Below are 19743 nucleotides of genomic sequence, written 5' to 3'. Positions count from 1 at the left end.
ACTACAGTACCTTCATAAAATACAGTGACTACACAAACTGCAGTAACAACACAAACTACAGTAACTACACAAACTACAGTAACTACACAAACCACAGTAACAACACAAACTACAGTAACAACACAAACTACAGTAACAACACAAACTACAGTAACAACACAAACTACAGTAACAACACAAACTACAGTAACTACACAAACTACAGTAACTACACAAACTACAGTAACAACACAAACTACAGTAACAACACAAACTACAGTAACAACACAAACTACAGTAACAACACAAACTACAGTAACAACACAAACTATAGTAACAACACAAACTACAGTAACAACACAAACTACAGTAACAACACAAACTATAGTAAGAACACAAACTACAGTGACCACACAAACTACAGTAACAACACAAACTACAGTAACTACACAAACTACAGTAACAACACAAACTACAGTAACTACACAAACTACAGTAACTACACAAACTACAGTAACTACACAAACTACAGTAACAACACAAACTACAGTAACAACACAAACTACAGTAACTACACAAACTACAGTAACTACACAAACTACAGTAACAACACAAACTACAGTAAGAACACAAACTACAGTAACTACACAAACTACAGTAACAACACAAACTACAGTAACTACACAAACTATAGTAACAACACAAACTACAGTAACAACACAAACTACAGTAACAACACAAACTACAGTAACAACACAAACTACAGTAACAACACAAACTACAGTAACAACACAAACTACAGTAACTACACAAACTACAGTAACTACACAAACTACAGTAACAACACAAACTACAGTAACAACACAAACTACAGTAACAACACAAACTACAGTAACAACACAAACTACAGTAACTACACAAACTACAGTAACTACACAAACTACAGTAACAACACAAACTACAGTAACAACACAAACTACAGTAACAACACAAACTACAGTAACAACACAAACTACAGTAACTACACAAACTACAGTAACTACACAAACTACAGTAACTACAAAAAACTACAGTAACTACACAAACTACAGTAACAACACAAACTACAGTAACAACACAAACTACAGTAACAACACAAACTACAGTAACAACACAAACTACTGTAACTACACAAACTACAGTAACAACACAAACTACAGTAACAACACAAACTACAGTAACAACACAAACTACAGTAACTACACAAACTACAGTAACAACACAAACTACAGTAACAACACAAACTACAGTAACAACACAAACTACAGTAACAACACAAACTACAGTAACAACACAAACTACAGTAACTACACAAACTACAGTAACAACACAAACTACAGTAACAACACAAACTACAGTAACAACACAAACTACAGTAACTACACAAACTACAGTAACAACAGAAACTACAGTAACTACACAAACTACAGTACCTTCATAAAATACAGTGACTACACAAACTGCAGTAACAACACAAACTACAGTAACTATACAAACCCCAGTAACTACAAAAAACTACAGTAACAACACAAACTACAGTAACAACACAAACTACAGTAACAACACAAACTACAGTACCTTCATAAAATACAGTGACTACACAAACTGCAGTAACAACACAAACTACAGTAACTATACAAACCCCAGTAACTACAAAAAACTACAGTAACAACACAAACTACAGTAACAACACAAACTACAGTAACTACACAAACTACAGTAACTACACAAACTACAGTAACAACACAAACTACAGTAACAACACAAACTACAGTAACAACACAAACTACAGTAACTACACAAACTACAGTAACTACACAAACTACAGTAACAACACAAACTACAGTAACAACACAAACTACTGTAACTACACAAACTACAGTAACAACACAAACTACAGTAACAACACAAACTACAGTAACAACACAAACTACAGTACCTTCATAAAATACAGTGACTACACAAACTGCAGTAACAACACAAACTACAGTAACTACACAAACTACAGTAACTACACAAACCACAGTAACAACACAAACTACAGTAACAACACAAACTACAGTAACAACACAAACTACAGTAACAACACAAACTACAGTAACAACACAAACTACAGTAACTACACAAACTACAGTAACTACACAAACTACAGTAACAACACAAACTACAGTAACAACACAAACTACAGTAACAACACAAACTACAGTAACAACACAAACTACAGTAACAACACAAACTATAGTAACAACACAAACTACAGTAACAACACAAACTACAGTAACAACACAAACTATAGTAAGAACACAAACTACAGTGACCACACAAACTACAGTAACAACACAAACTACAGTAACTACACAAACTACAGTAACAACACAAACTACAGTAACTACACAAACTACAGTAACTACACAAACTACAGTAACTACACAAACTACAGTAACAACACAAACTACAGTAACAACACAAACTACAGTAACTACACAAACTACAGTAACTACACAAACTACAGTAACAACACAAACTACAGTAAGAACACAAACTACAGTAACTACACAAACTACAGTAACAACACAAACTACAGTAACTACACAAACTATAGTAACAACACAAACTACAGTAACAACACAAACTACAGTAACAACACAAACTACAGTAACAACACAAACTACAGTAACAACACAAACTACAGTAACAACACAAACTACAGTAACTACACAAACTACAGTAACTACACAAACTACAGTAACAACACAAACTACAGTAACAACACAAACTACAGTAACAACACAAACTACAGTAACAACACAAACTACAGTAACTACACAAACTACAGTAACTACACAAACTACAGTAACAACACAAACTACAGTAACAACACAAACTACAGTAACAACACAAACTACAGTAACAACACAAACTACAGTAACTACACAAACTACAGTAACTACACAAACTACAGTAACTACAAAAAACTACAGTAACTACACAAACTACAGTAACAACACAAACTACAGTAACAACACAAACTACAGTAACTACACAAACTACAGTAACTACACAAACTATAGTAACAACACAAACTACAGTAACAACACAAACTACAGTAACAACACAAACTACAGTAACAACACAAACTACAGTAACAACACAAACTACAGTAACAACACAAACTACAGTAACAACACAAACTACAGTAACTACACAAACTACAGTAACTACAAAAAACTACAGTAACAACACAAACTACAGTAACTACACAAACTACAGTAACAACACAAACTACAGTAACTACACAAACTACAGTAACTACACAAACTACAGTGACAACACAAACTACAGTAACTACACAAACTACAGTAACAACACAAACTACAGTAACTACACAAACTACAGTAACTACACAAACTACAGTGACAACACAAACTACAGTAACTACACAAACTACAGTAACAACACAAACTACAGTAACTACACAAACTACAGTAACAACACAAACTACAGTAACAACACAAACTACAGTAACTACACAAACTACAGTGACAACACAAACTACAGTAACAACACAAACTACAGTAACAACACAAACTACAGTAACAACACAAACTACAGTAACAACACAAACTACAGTAACCACACAAACTACAGTAACAACACAAACTACAGTACCTTCATAAAATACAGTGACTACACAAACTGCAGTAACAACACAAACTACAGTAACTATACAAACCCCAGTAACTACAAAAAACTACAGTAACAACACAAACTACAGTAACAACACAAACTACAGTAACAACACAAACTACAGTAACTACACAAACTACAGTAACTACACAAACTACAGTGACAACACAAACTACAGTAACTACACAAACTACAGTAACAACACAAACTACAGTAACTACACAAACTACAGTAACAACACAAACTACAGTAACAACACAAACTACAGTAACTACACAAACTACAGTGACAACACAAACTACAGTAACAACACAAACTACAGTAACAACACAAACTACAGTAACAACACAAACTACAGTAACAACACAAACTACAGTAACCACACAAACTACAGTAACAACACAAACTACAGTACCTTCATAAAATACAGTGACTACACAAACTGCAGTAACAACACAAACTACAGTAACTATACAAACCCCAGTAACTACAAAAAACTACAGTAACAACACAAACTACAGTAACAACACAAACTACAGTAACTACACAAACTACAGTAACTACACAAACTACAGTAACAACACAAACTACAGTAACAACACAAACTACAGTAACAACACAAACTACAGTAACAACACAAACTACAGTAACAACACAAACTACAGTAACAACACAAACTACAGTAACAACACAAACTACAGTAACAACACAAACTACAGTAACTACACAAACTACAGTACCTTCATAAAATACAGTGACTACACAAACTGCAGTAACAACACAAACTACAGTAACTATACAAACCCCAGTAACTACAAAAAACTACAGTAACAACACAAACTACAGTAACAACACAAACTACAGTAACAACACAAACTACAGTAACAACACAAACTACAGTACCTTCATAAAATACAGTGACTACACAAACTGCAGTAACAACACAAACTACAGTAACTACACAAACTACAGTGACAACACAAACTACAGTAACAACACAAACTACAGTAACAACACAAACTACAGTAACAACACAAACTACAGTAACAACACAAACTACAGTAACCACACAAACTACAGTAACAACACAAACTACAGTACCTTCATAAAATACAGTGACTACACAAACTGCAGTAACAACACAAACTACAGTAACTATACAAACCCCAGTAACTACAAAAAACTACAGTAACAACACAAACTACAGTAACAACACAAACTACAGTACCTTCATAAAATACAGTGACTACACAAACTGCAGTAACAACACAAACTATAGTAACAACACAAACTACAGTAACCACACAAACTACAGTAACAACACAAACTACAGTAACTACACAAACTACAGTAACAACAGAAACTACAGTAACAACACAAACTACAGTAACAACACAAACTACAGTAACAACACAAACTACTGTAACTACACAAACTACAGTAACCACACAAACTACAGTAACAACACAAACTACAGTACCTTCATAAAATACAGTGACTACACAAACTGCAGTAACAACACAAACTACAGTAACTATACAAACCCCAGTAACTACAAAAAACTACAGTAACAACACAAACTACAGTAACAACACAAACTACAGTAACAACACAAACTACAGTAACAACACAAACTACAGTAACAACACAAACTACAGTAACTACACAAACTACAGTAACAACACAAACTACAGTAACAACACAAACTACAGTAACAACACAAACTACAGTAACAACACAAACTACAGTAACAACACAAACTACAGTAACAACACAAACTACAGTAACAACACAAACTACAGTAACTACACAAACTACAGTACCTTCATAAAATACAGTGACTACACAAACTGCAGTAACAACACAAACTACAGTAACTATACAAACCCCAGTAACTACAAAAAACTACAGTAACAACACAAACTACAGTAACAACACAAACTACAGTAACAACACAAACTACAGTAACAACACAAACTACAGTACCTTCATAAAATGCAGTGACTACACAAACTGCAGTAACAACACAAACTACAGTAACTATACAAACCCCAGTAACTACAAAAAACTACAGTAACTACACAAACTGCAGCAACTAAAAAAACTACAGTAACTATAAAAACTACAATACCTGTACAAACTACAGCAACTACACAAACTACAGTAACTACACAAACTACAGTAACTACACAAACTACATTAACTCTACTAGCGACAGTAGCTATAAAAACTACAGTAACTACAAACTACAGTAACGGAACAAACTACAGTAAGAATAAAAATTACAGTAACTGCGCAAACTACAGTAACCACACAAACACAGAATCTACAGATACTACAGAAACTACAGTAACTACACAAACTACAGTGATTACACCAACTACAGTAACTACACAAATTACAGCAAACCGTACAGAACTGAACTATACAAACTGGAGCAATGGCAGCTTAACTACACTGAAATAAACTCACTCGAGAGAACAAACTAAACGACTTATAAATCCAAGTACTCTGAGGCTTTCCGACAACAGCCACAATTAAAAGCATAACGTAACCAATACCAGTAGACAGAATAGCGACTGCACAAACAACAGTAACTGAGAGATAAGATAATCGGTGGCGGTACTGTTTTGTGAGTGAATTCTTAATCCCGTTCAATCCGTATTTATATACTAATTTTATCAACAGACCGGGGCGTATTTCTTGTATCAGATGAGGCAAAATTTCTATTTACATGCACGTATAGAAAATACGGAATTTTGGCAGAGGTTGCACGTCGTAAGTTACCACTCACTGTTTTTCCACGGCTTCCAGTCGTTTCGTTATGTCCGGCAGGTTTGGATGAGTAGACGAATTAGTTTTGACTGATCTTTTATCTCGTATCGGTTCGGGATGTTTTGCAGCAACTTCGTCTTCTTGACGAAAATTGTCAAAAGTTTCTTGCATGGCAGAAATGCGCTGAAATGCAAAGCACATCGCGAAAACAGTCGCGAAATGCAGGCCGACGCGAGATTTGCCAAATTTCATAGCGAACGTAGTCGTTCTGAGTTAATTCAAACCCTCACAGAAACAAAGAACTTTGTCTTCTGAAATGGGAAGGAACGATACGTCTTCACACGAAACATCATATTAGTAGCTACGAAGGAGGTTATCGTCGAGACTTTTTTCGCGTTTACTACTTCCATTAAGATGACGGTCAAAAATAAAGCGTCTGTAAATATTTAGAAAGTTTTGCTGTAACGCTGATTTGTTTGAGTTTTTTTTCCGGTAGAACAAAAACGGAGATATATACCTCCGTGACTCCGTGTGTATGTCTGTCATGTCTCCGTTTGAAGAATAAGAAGTGGGCTAGCTACAGTCGAGTTTGAAACAGTTGAGGCATATTGGAGAAGAAATGTCGAACTACAATGAAATGAGTCACATTATCTCGATTGTAAACACTGATCGACCACTGTAAAACAAACAACGGTTACAAACCAGGATGTATATTCTATACACTGTTCTCTTGTGCTATACGGACGTGACATTGTGCCATGACGTATTAAGTACCACGAAACTAGACTTTCAATTTTGGCAAACTTTCACCGTTTCAGTCTGTTACCGAGCCTCACTTGATTCTCAAAAAATACTACTGATTTGTATATTTTCAAATTTTGTCGGAAACGCATATACATCTGGGACGAAATGTGACTGCAGCAATGATGAAAATAAATAAAAACAAAATTCAAAACATGGGATAGGATATTCATAAAAAAAACAGATTGGTCTGAAAGCCATCAATTAATTAACTGTCAGTACTACTACAGTATTGGTTTTTGATGTCGTGTCACACTCGGGTTGTTATACTTCGTTAAACACAAGATGAAGTCACATGATTCGCGGAGCCGACTTCGTATAGCTGAAAAGGTTAATTTGGATTCTGCCTGGTCTTTTCAATATTTGCATCCTTTAAGTAACGGTTTTGTCATACAGCGGGACTTCGAATATAACGAAGTGCTCGGTATTTTGAACGATATTCCTCGACCCACAATCCCAGACAAAAAAGTTGGGACACGAAGCAAGTTCTCCCCTCCCCCCACTTTCAATGTTGATAATCAGGTGATTTTCCCCTTTTTTGTTGGAGAAACCGCGATATTTTCCAACATTGATTAGGGGGGAAGGGGGATACGCGATACAGCTCATGTGTCCCAACTACTTTTGGCCGGGATTGCAGTAAAACCCGGATATAACGAAACCTTGCTGAGCGAACATATTTTGCCAGTCTCTTAGCCCTTCTTAAATAAAACGATAGATAGGCTCAGCCCAAAAAAAGTGAACAAGCTCTTCAGTTATTGAACACAACGTACTGAATGGAAGCCCGAATGTTCCCGACGACTATAACAGTTCCCTGGGGTGTGCAGCGCTTTTTATGAAATTCTCATCCTAGCTATCTCAGACCAAAATATGCCATTTTTGATTATGCCGTTGCCCTATTTAAGATCTTTAAAATTAACACCTCAACCTAATTCGCAACCTCTGTCTGCTAACCAGGTGCGGCGTCTACGCTCGAAAACGCTTGAGAACACGCTGTAAATTCACCAATCATGTATGATAAGTAAAAATTAGTCTCAACTAAACTACGCAGTTATACCCAATTCCAGACCAGAGCGACAAACGTAATGTATTTCAGACCAAAATGGTCAGTTTACCCTCCTTGAAACCAAAACAGTACGTCAAAATCTATACCTGATCTCAGGCCAAAACGGCTCAAAAAATCATATTTTCTAGCGCCGCAGATGCTAGTATTGAGTTTAACTAAAGGTTACGCTCGCAACGTTTCAAAGTAAACTACGCGGCTTATAATTAGTACCGCACGTACAAATAATCACAGTTAAGTTGTTTCTTGTTTGTTTCAAATCAGAATAATCACAGTTAAGTTGTTTCTTGCTTGGTAAAGAAAGCTTTAAAGTTCGATTCACACTGAATCAGCGTCTCACTAATCAAGCTTAATCAGTAATTAAAGAAAAAACTCACTAATGGATGAAGATATGCTTTAATATTCCAATGTTACATTTTCCACGGCTCAGCCCTAAAGTTCCTAAATAGGAAAATTCTGGGACTGACCTGCCATACCTGAACGAAGATTTTTCCTAGATCTCTTAGCGAATTATACTAGTATTTGTCAGCCATTGCCAGCGACAGAAACGGTGCCTAAAATGCGCCGGCAATTACAAAACGTGTTATGGAATTGATCTTTCAAATTGTTCATGACACGTATGTATATTCGTAGTACTTCGTATTATCATTCTGAAAGTTTGGTGGCTGTTACTGTACTTTTTCTCTAATTTTACCGCCATACTAACGATATGATAAGAAATCACGTGAGAGTATATCCAGAAAGCGAAATTGTCTTTTATTTTGGAACACTCTTCGCCGGTGATGGCTTTAAAAAGTTTACCTTCGTAAGGGACTCGCGTTTATGTATCGATATGCAAGCCTTTTGTGATTTTACTTCCTTTCATGTAATATCTAAGACTACTCCTACCTCTATGTCCTTTCTTATTGCTAATTGGAATCACCAAAAATCAGCAAACCGTAGCCAATATTTATGTTTTCGACCGAGGTGTTTCACACGGTAGACGCACGACTGTGTGTTTGTGTTTGATAAAACAGAGTAGATGCCAACCATGCATGCACACAGGTAAACAAGAAGACGGTCGAATGAGGAAAGCAAGCGGTATGACCGCTCTGTTCAAGTCCAGCGTGACTGTCCTGTTTCAACTATTATTTACAATCATTTCAAGTGCAGACTCTAACAAAGACTGAATTGGTATTCAGTTGGGTCTCCATGCATGTAGTTCGATTCAATCCCTCTTGACTGAGCTAGGGGAGAATTGTCTCCGCATCATTGCATATCGTACTTTAATTCCCTAAATTACACTCTCCAATCTCCAAATGCGATTGAGGATGAGTACCAGTTTCGCAGTGGAGGCCTGTCTTCGTGGAATAATGAAATAATGAAGGAAAAAAGAGACCTGAACACACTGAATATTCACATGGAATGCAGAGAGTCGCTTTCCATAGCCTGAAGTCCTGTCTCAGTTCAAAAAAATCAGTGGCTTTTGTTTCTATTTGTCAGTAGACCTTGGCCGCGTTATCTGAAAGAAAAATGTGATGAATTTAATGAGAGCATGTTCATGGAAGATAAAGTCGTATCATGTCTCATTTTTGCTGTTCTAGAAGAGAAACTTCTCATTAGATTACGCATTTATTACCCAGGTTTGAAACTAGTATTAACTCTGTTCGTTAGTTTCAAAGGAATGTTCATCAAAATAGCACAAGCATACAAATAGATTGTACAAAGAAGGATCAAAACGTCCTTACTTCATCGAGCTTAATTTCCGGTAAAATTGGTTTTAAAGGTACGCGATATTATTGCTTTACGTAAGCCGCGCTTGGAGTGTCTTGGGATTCTAATTTTCCGGCAGATTCGTTCTCGTTCACTCTTTCAAATACTTAGATTAGTTATTTACTCTTTCGTGTTTTAAAATGCAAAGTCATCGTTTCGAAACTAAAAAGCAGAGAACAAAAGTTCAAGTACCTTAATCATCCTTGGGATCCATATGAGTTCTCTTCCACTCTTGCAGATTGATCTAGATGTATAATGTCCCTTGTTCAGTGTACCGGCTAAACTCGAGACGCCGCTGTGGTGAATGAGTCCGATCCCTCGTTGCTCGCGGGAAAAACTTTCTGCTCGAGCTTGCTTATTCGATCGTTCACATTCAGATAAATAAACACGATTCCCAGTAGAAATCCCACAATGCAGAAAAAGAACAGAAATATTAAGGCGAAACGCGAAACGCGGTCATCAAACCGTTTTGTTGAAAGCGCCATAAACACAGTTTGGACGCTGCTTCAGATGATGCAAAGACGTTTAAGTAATATGCAAAGGGCTTGTAGGCTTGTTTAATGATGTAAAAATATTTATGCTAAATTACTTTCGAGAGGGATTAGTGCGTGACACCTGTTTGTGTTATTTGCCTTTAGGTCCAGCTGTAGTTCTGTATGATTTGCAAAGAAAACCACGAAACTGCTTGATAAAACGAGTTGACAGTCTTACATGTAAATCAAAGTGGCAAAGAGCCACTGAACTTGGAAAATGGATCGTCTGTAAACATTGACAATTTTGATGCCACTGACCCCAAAATGGTAAATGCCGGGAACAAATGAGGGGAAAAGACGCCGTAAACTTGCCGCAAGCAAAGATAAGTGAATTTTATTCAAAATGACGCGAACATTGTCAATAGCTTTTCTCGCTTTTTGATTGGCTACTTAAAAGAGTCAATAAAATCTCATTGGTTAAAAAGTTGACAGTTTAAGAGCTGAACTTGAAAGCTTGCATAAATTAAAATTTTATCAGTCTGTACTCTTATTGATGATAAAAATGAGCCAATCAGCGAGCGAGAAATTAGACAGTTATTGTATTTCGCGATGTCTGTATTTATGTGTAGTTATTTACAATACCTTATAAACAATAGCGAAACACGTCGCTCGAATTCTCCTCAATTCTCATGTCTGATGATCGTCTAAAACTTTAAATCACGGCTTGAATTATTGGAAAATTTATACAGCTCATCACTTTTGTGATTTTCAATATCTTCTTTTTCGGCAATCGAGTACGGTTGAACCTGTACAAGCGGACACCTTCGGGAAGTGAGCTATTTATGATAATCAGCTTCTCTATATGGAAACGTTCGTGCGAAAATCATTTCTGTGGTAAGATATTGAGTACTTGCGTCAGAAATTCAAAGAACAACTAACTTGACACGGTGCAAGCGACTGTAAGACGGTCTTAGACGGCGTAACGTTGAAAACCCGGGGGGCTACTCTTATATAGTAAGGTCGGGCCGTCGTCTCGGGTACAGATCGAGGATCCTGGTCTCACTTAGCGTGTTGATGACGAAACGTCACCATTCTTAGCTGTCAAAGTATCCTCAAGGGTGCACTCGAGGAGATAATGATAAAAGAAACGTTCTCATTTAATTTTTGTTTCTAGGTTGATTTCCGCTGATCTCTCGAGTGCGCGAGTAGGGTTACTCGAAAGACACAAAATTTTATCTTGAAAGTAAAGCTTCTTTTATTCACATAAGCAGTATTGCTTCATTTAAGCCGTTTTTGATTGCCTGGTTGTGGGAATATTGCACGTTTTCGGACAGTTCCGTGGTTAGCTTGAAGTCCTCGCCATGGCCAAAATACACCCAGTACGGAACTATTTTTCAAAAAAAAAAAATCATGTTCTACTATCAAACTTTTTTTCTTCTTTAAATATGTTCTTTATTTGACTGTTCTTAGCAAATACCTGAAAAAAAAAAAAAAAAAATCGGGGGTCACCGTGCTCGTTTAAGAGAAAATGAGCATTTATTTCGCTATCGAGCTCAGTTTGAGGGAAATCTCTTACGTTTTGTACGCGCACGGGCTTATGTATGCGCGCTATTAAATGACGCGAAAATCGTGCGCAGTAGAGATGCGCAATGCAATACTAAGGAATTAGCTTAAAATCAAACTTAGATCAATTACCGGGAAACTACTTCTTACCATTTTTTAAAGTGAAATTTGGGTAGAAAATAGATGCGTGTTCTTCAATACTAATGAGGACACCGAGTAAATGGTGTAGCCAAACTGGATTTCTTTCAGGACAAGAAATGGAACGAAGCCATCCCCTGGCTATAGCTTTTTAGTATGAAAATCACGAATGCCGTTCTCATATTGGCTATTCGCTAGTCACTATCTAGTCTGTTGTTTATATCGAGTAGCCTTGCAGTATGCGCTAGTTAACAAACTGGGATCAACCTCTTTGCGTCTTCGACGTGTCTGTTAAGGGGATTGTTGTTTAAGTTTTGAACGACTTGAATATTTATACTAAAACAATTAGATTATTCGCTCTCGATTTCTATGCGTGATAGTTGATCTCACTCGGGCTACACTTTAGTCAATTATAACGTGATAAGAAGTGATTTGTTAATGGAGAATAAGGGAGAAAAAGCGAAATTTTCAAGGGATCAGGGGAACATGCTTTCTGGAAGGCCGGCATGGATAAGCTGCTTGCCTTTACGTGTCGGTTGTCGGAGGCCTTGTCAGAAGTCTAGCGAGATATGTCAGTTGAATAACAAAAAAATTGTGGTTGCCTCGGAGTGTGCGTCACGGTGAAAGTCCTTCATAGTGAGTGAGTCGTGGGAAGGGAAGGGGATCGAATCGCAATTCATGAAGCTTTTTAGGGAAAGGCCTGCTAGAATGTTTATTATTATTGCATGCAAACCCTCGCTGTAGTAAGCGTCACTCAAAAATCGCTACTCGTTTACTACAATGATTGATATAGCTTACGTGTAGCGGTAGCCAGCCCCCGAGAAAAAACGGGTGGGAGGGAGGGAGGGAGGTTACGGCTACACGTAGGCTATGGCTGATCTGGAACACGGGTTGCTCGTAAACCACGATGACTAGACCAATGAAAACTCTGGAACTGCATTCTCCAATGATCCAGATTTTAATGTTTTATATACACAAGGTGACAAAAATTACATGTAACAGAGCATAATCACGACAGCCGCCATGATGGTTTTCTTTTTATCTTGATGCAAATTAGCCATGCAGTCTGCCAGAGAAGGCTAACACCGAAAAGAAGAGAGTTCTCGGAAAATCGACGCGTCAAACAAAATGAAACTCGAGAGTCAAATTTCATTACGCACGTTTGAAATAGTTTCTCAGTATCTCAGCATGGCTAAGAAACATTTATCAGAAACAAAAAGAAACCAGCTTAAGTCTAAAATAACTATGTCTGAAGTAAACAATTATTGACCGTAAGGGCTCATCAGTTATATTTTTTTAAAACCACATTTACTCAGTTCGTTAATAAAGATCCACATAAACCTCTTTCAAGGGGTTTCAAATGCCATAACTACTATTAAACAACTCTCTTTCCTCTAAAAAATCTAAGTCAACAAATCTCATTTAAATTTAGCTTCTGTCATAAAAATCATGACCTGTAAAGTGTACCTTAAAAGACGGTGTAATCCACAATGATTACTTTGACACTAACCGGGAGTAATAATGAGAAATAAATGGATGTGATGAAATTCAAGAAAGTAATGAGAACAAGGCAACTTTTGGAAAGCTGAAGTTTCAATTAAAAAAGACTTGCACGTAGTTGCATGCAATAGTTAGTTAATGCAAGCTAACGTGCAAGGGAACACCCTGACCGCTGGGCGTTAAAATTGGAAGGGAGTGCGGGGGAAGGGGGGGGGGGGGGTTTGTGGTGGGAGAACAAGCGAAATATTTTCTCCCTTAAAAAAGTGATGTAGAGTAAAGAAAGCCTTGCTTTCCTTGAATAAAAAAAGAAAAAAAATAGGGGGGATGCCATTTCTGGCACTTAGGGTCAAACAAAGCAAACCCTTTCCTGGCAAATTACCAGACTATATTCTAAACTAAGAAACATGTATTTAGTTACAATTGTATATCACATGCTGGAGCTTTGAACTAGTTTTAATTAATTTGATTTTTTTTTCATCAAAATCTCTATACTTATAACTGCTTTCCAAGTAGAAATTATACGTGAGCTCTCTCTCATTTTCACCTAATGTTATCGATAATATTGCTAAAGTACACCACCACACGTTTATAGATCAAGTTTTGATGTACTCATGAGAAGACCAATAAAATGCTTGGCACATGTTGGCTTTGTGACTTGCTGAAAAACTTGGAAACCAACAGAGATGTCAAATCTGAATACATTTTCATTAATCAGCAGATGACAGTAGTGGTAAACCTTTTTAAGTATAACACTTCCACATGCACTTTGTTTAAAGTTAAATCTCTACAATCTAAATTTAAAAAAAAAAAATCTTTACCAGAATGCCAGATAAAAAAAAAACAAACCAACATTAAAATAATTTTCAACCAGGAATGTTACACACAATTCCTCGTTAATAGTGGTGTGGGCAGAAAAACCTGCTCTAATGTACACCATGGTCCATTAAATTCATACATGACATTTTGGTCTTAAAGACCCAGTTTTGGCCAGGATGCATTGTACACTGTGCAGCATTGGAAAACAACAGAAATCTTACAGTCGTGTAAACCAAAGCAAAAACAGACGTGCAAAAAGCATAATGGTCAAAACTGGGTCTTAGACTGTTACATCTATCACTCTTGACGTCTCTACAAGTTAAAAATCTGCATGCAAGGACCAGCACTGTTTGTCTTCAAAAGAGGTGTGACTGTGGTCAGATTTTTAAGGCTCCCCTTCAACTGAACTAACTGTCATTGTACAGTAGTAGCAACTTCTGATCAAGTTCAGAATCCCAGCCACGAATGCTCCAATCCATACCACATATATGCCTAGAGAGAACACAACCAGCAATTAATTTCTCCTCATAAATAGGTAAAGAGCTGGCCAGAGCTTATCCCGGTTTCTGTAGCATAAAATGACTAGGAGTATTTCTACTTCCCACATTGTATGGGATGCTAGTCCATCACAGGGTTACCCCCAGCACTAAATTTGCCATTACCCATTTATATAGCTGGGTGGAGAGAGGCATTGTGAGAGTAGTGTCTTGCTCCAGAACATAACACAATGTCCACGGCTAGGACTCAAATCCAGACTGCTCAATCTGGAGTTGAGGGTACTACCTATGAGGGCACCGTGCGTCCTTGTAAATAAGGAATAATAATTATATTCTCTCTCTACACAAATCATGGGCCAATGGTGATATATTATTTGTGTGCTTAGATCGAGGATATTAAATTTATTGGAGGTGAACTGCTTTCTCCCTTTATTTTGAAGAAAGTACATTGATCACCTACAAAAGCCACATGAGGTGGTTATGCCTCCAGGTCTTCTGTTGTTAACAGCAATATTGCACTTTCAAAGAGATAGCTCTTTAAACAGGCTCAGAGACCTACACCACGGCCACATATACAGTTGTAAGTATAGCCCACAACACAAGCATATACCAGATTTACATAGAGCTTGCAAGCATGATGTCTTGAACATAACTCAACATCATAGATCACTTACCTCCAGAATTTCGGGCAAGGTCCAGTGTTCCCACAGTCACCCCAATACCTGCTGCTAAGAAAATGAAGCCAATGATGGCAAATATGGTGGCACGCGTTTTAGCAAAATGATTTCCCACTGAAGATCTGAAATAAACACATTCACCACACGGGTTTAAAACAATACTCCAAGTAAAAAAAGTGATAAAAAAAAAAAAAAATGCAGAGAATGACAAATGTTATACTCACATTCTTCTGCAGTGAGGGCATCTGGCAAGGTGGCTTGTTGTGTGAAACTGGATAATTGAGCAAAAACACAAAAGTGTGTCAGCCAAAACGGAAAGAAACCACGGAAAGAAACGTTTTTTATAAGTCAGAATGTACCTACCATAAAGATCTCATTACAGTGGCCACAAGTGACTCTGAACTGGGCTCTGTTCATAGAAGGCACTGTCACTGTTGGAGGTACAGCTGGAGTTGGAGCAAGGTTGATAATTCGCTTGCTGAAAAATATAAGGCGAGTTCAAAACACTTTTAAACATGTTATACTCCCAAATTTACCACTCTCTGTTAAAGTGCCTGAAAAGGTAGTACAATTTTTTTTCATTACGCCAATTAGCTTTGTGCTCTGCAAACAGGAGGACCATTTACTACGATTTGCTTTCTATCATTTTTTGACTGTATGGTCGTATACAGTGTGTAGCAACATGAACACATTGTAAAGTATTATCTATTGCAGGGCAGTATTCTTCAGTATGTCACTTTTTACACTGATGTTGTGAGTACCAAAGTCATCCTCACAGCCAGTCGATTTACCCAGTGTCTGGCCTTAATGAAACCCCTGACACATGGAACTAAGCCTATCACGTAAACCTGTAAACCTTCCTGCACAGCACAACCAACTGGTCAACAGACCTTCAATGCATACCCCTAAACAAAATTCTGAGGCACCTTGGGGTAAAAACAAGTCTACATCAAAACACAGCAACTTACCAGTTTACTCGAGGGCAAGATATTCTGACAGAAGAGACCTTGCAGGTCAGTAAAGCATTGCATGGACACCGGATATATTTCTTGCCAGCAGGAGGAGGTTTAATGGGCTGTGAGAGAAAGACATTGTCATTACTAAACTGAACATTTTATTAGCAATTGCAACTGTGTTGTTATCTAACAAAATTCCAGTATAAATTGACATAAATAACGAGAGCAATGCAGTTGAAACAAGCTATTTCTAACTCACCAGAGAAACAAAAAAAGTTCGAAATAGCAGGAGTGTGAAATAGTTGATAGTAAATGACTGAAGGGCAAATCTAAGGAAAATGGTTTTGAGTTCGAAATAACTGAGTTTGAATTAACAGGGTCCACCTGTAGTCCATTGATCAACAGATTTCCGTAATTTCAAAACTGATTGATTGATTTTATTAACAAATTTATATCTTGTATGTAATTTTTTTCAAGTGTCTTCTTTCGTTTGTGCAGAAAGTGTAATTGACTAATATTACATTATTTTTTATAACTGTTCAGAAACGTAATTTACTTAGACTATATTTTTGACGAATTTCCAGAAAAGAACTTTGGTGTTGTTAGGCAATTTTGGTAAAAAGTTAACATAGCTATTTTGTACAGTACTTTAAGAGATTTTTAGACTAATATTATTGTAGTTGTACTATATGTGAGTTTGTTATGGCAAGGATATTTTAGAGAACACTGTAAAGAAATTTAATGTTTGTTTATTTTTTATACAAAAATTGTACAGTCGGCATTCTAGTTCTAGATTAAAGCTCGATTGTCTCTTTAAAATGGCAAGGTGATCACAAATTGTCTTTTTGAATTTCAGTGTCATGCATCATGCTTAACCTTCTCAATCCCAGCAGTTATCAAAATCTAATATCTCATTACAATACCAATACAATATTAAGCAAACAGGTGATGAGAATAAAGAAAATGGTCAACTAAGTAATACTGCTTTGATCCACTGCCAAATTCCCAGAACTGATATTAAAAGAACTGTATGGCTGTCAGTAGGAAGAATTAACACTTTGGAAAAAAGGGTTAAGACCTATTTGTTGTATTTTTTAAGAGGCACAACCCTAAAAAGAGTGATTATGTGGATGGGTTATTTTGGACAAGTGCCCTTCTCCAGTGACAGTTCAGTTCCAATATTGTAATTAAGCACATCCCCCGTCCCCTCTCTCAAATATTACTACTCAGGGAAAAGAACAAAGGAATTGCTTTGTTGGCAATAATTAACCCACTGATGGCGGCTGTGACCCACCCTTGAATAGCTGGAAATATTTGAAGGTCTGAAGGTGTAACTCGACAAGCATTAAAAATAAAACCACTTTTGCCACTCAATAATCACAAACACAAGACCAGGTTTCAAACTAATGTTTATTTGAAAGCCAAGAAAGTGGCCAATTATTAAAAATATCTGCAAAATGAACTGTAACTCTACAAGTCTATAAGGAATTATATACACTGTAATTTCTTTGCAATGCAACAAAATGGCATAATTGTTTTCTGTAATTTTATGAAATCAATAGCATTTCCATTATGAAAAAAATATATATATCAATCAAAGTGTTGGGAAAAAAGCCAATACATAAACTGGATACATGTACAATCCAATTTGAAAATAAGACCTCCAGTTGCAACCACCTCTTGTAAATTGTGACCATCTGTACTCAGCAACTGGTTTTCCACAAAACCAAAAGTTTCCAAGTCAGATCACAATATTTGAAACCTCTTGTAAGCGACCACCTCTTGTAAGCTACCATAACCACTTTTAGAACTAAAAGTTTGAAATTTTCCATTGTGTTTTTATCTTCTGTAAGTGACAACTTGACAGTTAATTAAGTGGAAATTGGATAATAAAATGTCATAGTAAAAATTACCGCATTCCTGAGTAGTACAAGAGATGGAAATTTCTCAACGGGAAGTACTGGATTTTTTCTTGAAATTGACTTCACTGTGATTAAATATTCAAAACATGGAGAAACTCTCTGCAGTTACCATATGCTAATGAGACAGACTTGGGACTCAGTATGGTCAAAGCTCTCGTAAGCGACCACCTGAGCTTGACATTTGGGGTGGTTGTTTACGCAAGGTTCAACTACATTTACATTACATGTATGATAAATAATTTACAACATATGATAATCATTAAAGCAAACTTCTTTACATAGTGCAACACTACACTGGACACATTCAAAACTAGTTTCTATAGGACGACCTTTGGGAGTCTTTGCACCCTCCCTCTTACACTGAACACACTGTCTTTTCCTGCCCTCAATTTTGTCAATAAAATGTTTCGATGAATTTCCCTGCTCAAGCGCAAAAGCCTCAATCTTACGGCGCTTTGAGGATTGTGCTGCAGACACAGTAGTAGAAAATCCCCCAATCAATTGCTTAGCAAGACTTAACCTGAAATCTATCTGTCTAAGTTTACACTGACCTTTCCCTAACCGATGGTGATTACAAAGGACAAAAGCATTACATATTGAAATATCAATCAAAAACCAAAAAATATGCCTATAACACTTGTGACATGAACGTCCTACAGAATAATACCCGCGCAATTGATCGGCATGATCAATGCCTCCCATGGACTTGTTGAACAAATCAATTACAACTGGTTTCACAACCTGATTAACCACAACATCATCAGCTAAAGGACTTACAATAGTACTCACTACACTAACTTCCTGTCTGTGACGCCACTTGGTGAAAACAACATGGTCTTTCTGGCGAACCAACTTCTCCCCAGCTTGCAATTTGTCTTTTGCACATGCTGGCAAATCTTTACGATTGCACCTGACCTTTCCACAAGCAAAAGTAGCATTAACTTCTAAATGTTCTAACAGCTTAGTTGTTGTAAAGAAGTTATCAAAAAATACACGATGGTTCCTGTTCATGAAAGGCCTAACCAACTTAGTTACAACCTCATAACCCAACCCATAAATGTGCCGACGAACATCATTTTCTTTACCTAGGTAAACATCAAAATTCAAA

The 19743-nt window shown here is 36.8% G+C and overlaps 1 protein-coding gene and 1 long non-coding RNA gene across 4 annotated transcripts in view; both read right to left on the bottom strand.

Annotated features, from left to right (window-relative positions):
- The window catches only part of LOC110057419 (uncharacterized), a 38304-nt gene extending 31572 nt beyond the window's left edge, over positions 1–6732 (bottom strand). For all 3 annotated transcript variants that reach the window (XM_089297284.1, XM_089297285.1, XM_089297286.1), the window contains exon 1: positions 6500–6732. In XM_089297284.1, coding sequence (XP_089153410.1) covers positions 6500–6732 — 233 coding nt within the window. The remainder of the gene's footprint in view (positions 1–6499) is intronic.
- Positions 6733–8721: 1989 nt separating this feature from the next.
- Positions 8722–11163, bottom strand: LOC110057480 (uncharacterized). The gene is made up of 2 exons (XR_002297559.2): positions 10286–11163; positions 8722–9842 (listed from the first exon to the last, which is right to left on the bottom strand). It is a non-coding gene; the product is annotated as an uncharacterized LOC110057480 (long non-coding RNA).
- Between the last annotated feature and the right edge of the window lie 8580 nt (positions 11164–19743).

Source organism: Orbicella faveolata, unplaced genomic scaffold (assembly GCF_042242905.1).
Source record: "Orbicella faveolata isolate gen_17 unplaced genomic scaffold, um_ofav_v1 contig_3, whole genome shotgun sequence".
NCBI classification, from domain to species: domain Eukaryota; kingdom Metazoa; phylum Cnidaria; class Anthozoa; order Scleractinia; family Merulinidae; genus Orbicella; species Orbicella faveolata.
This window is presented reverse-complemented; position numbering and strand designations above follow the sequence as displayed.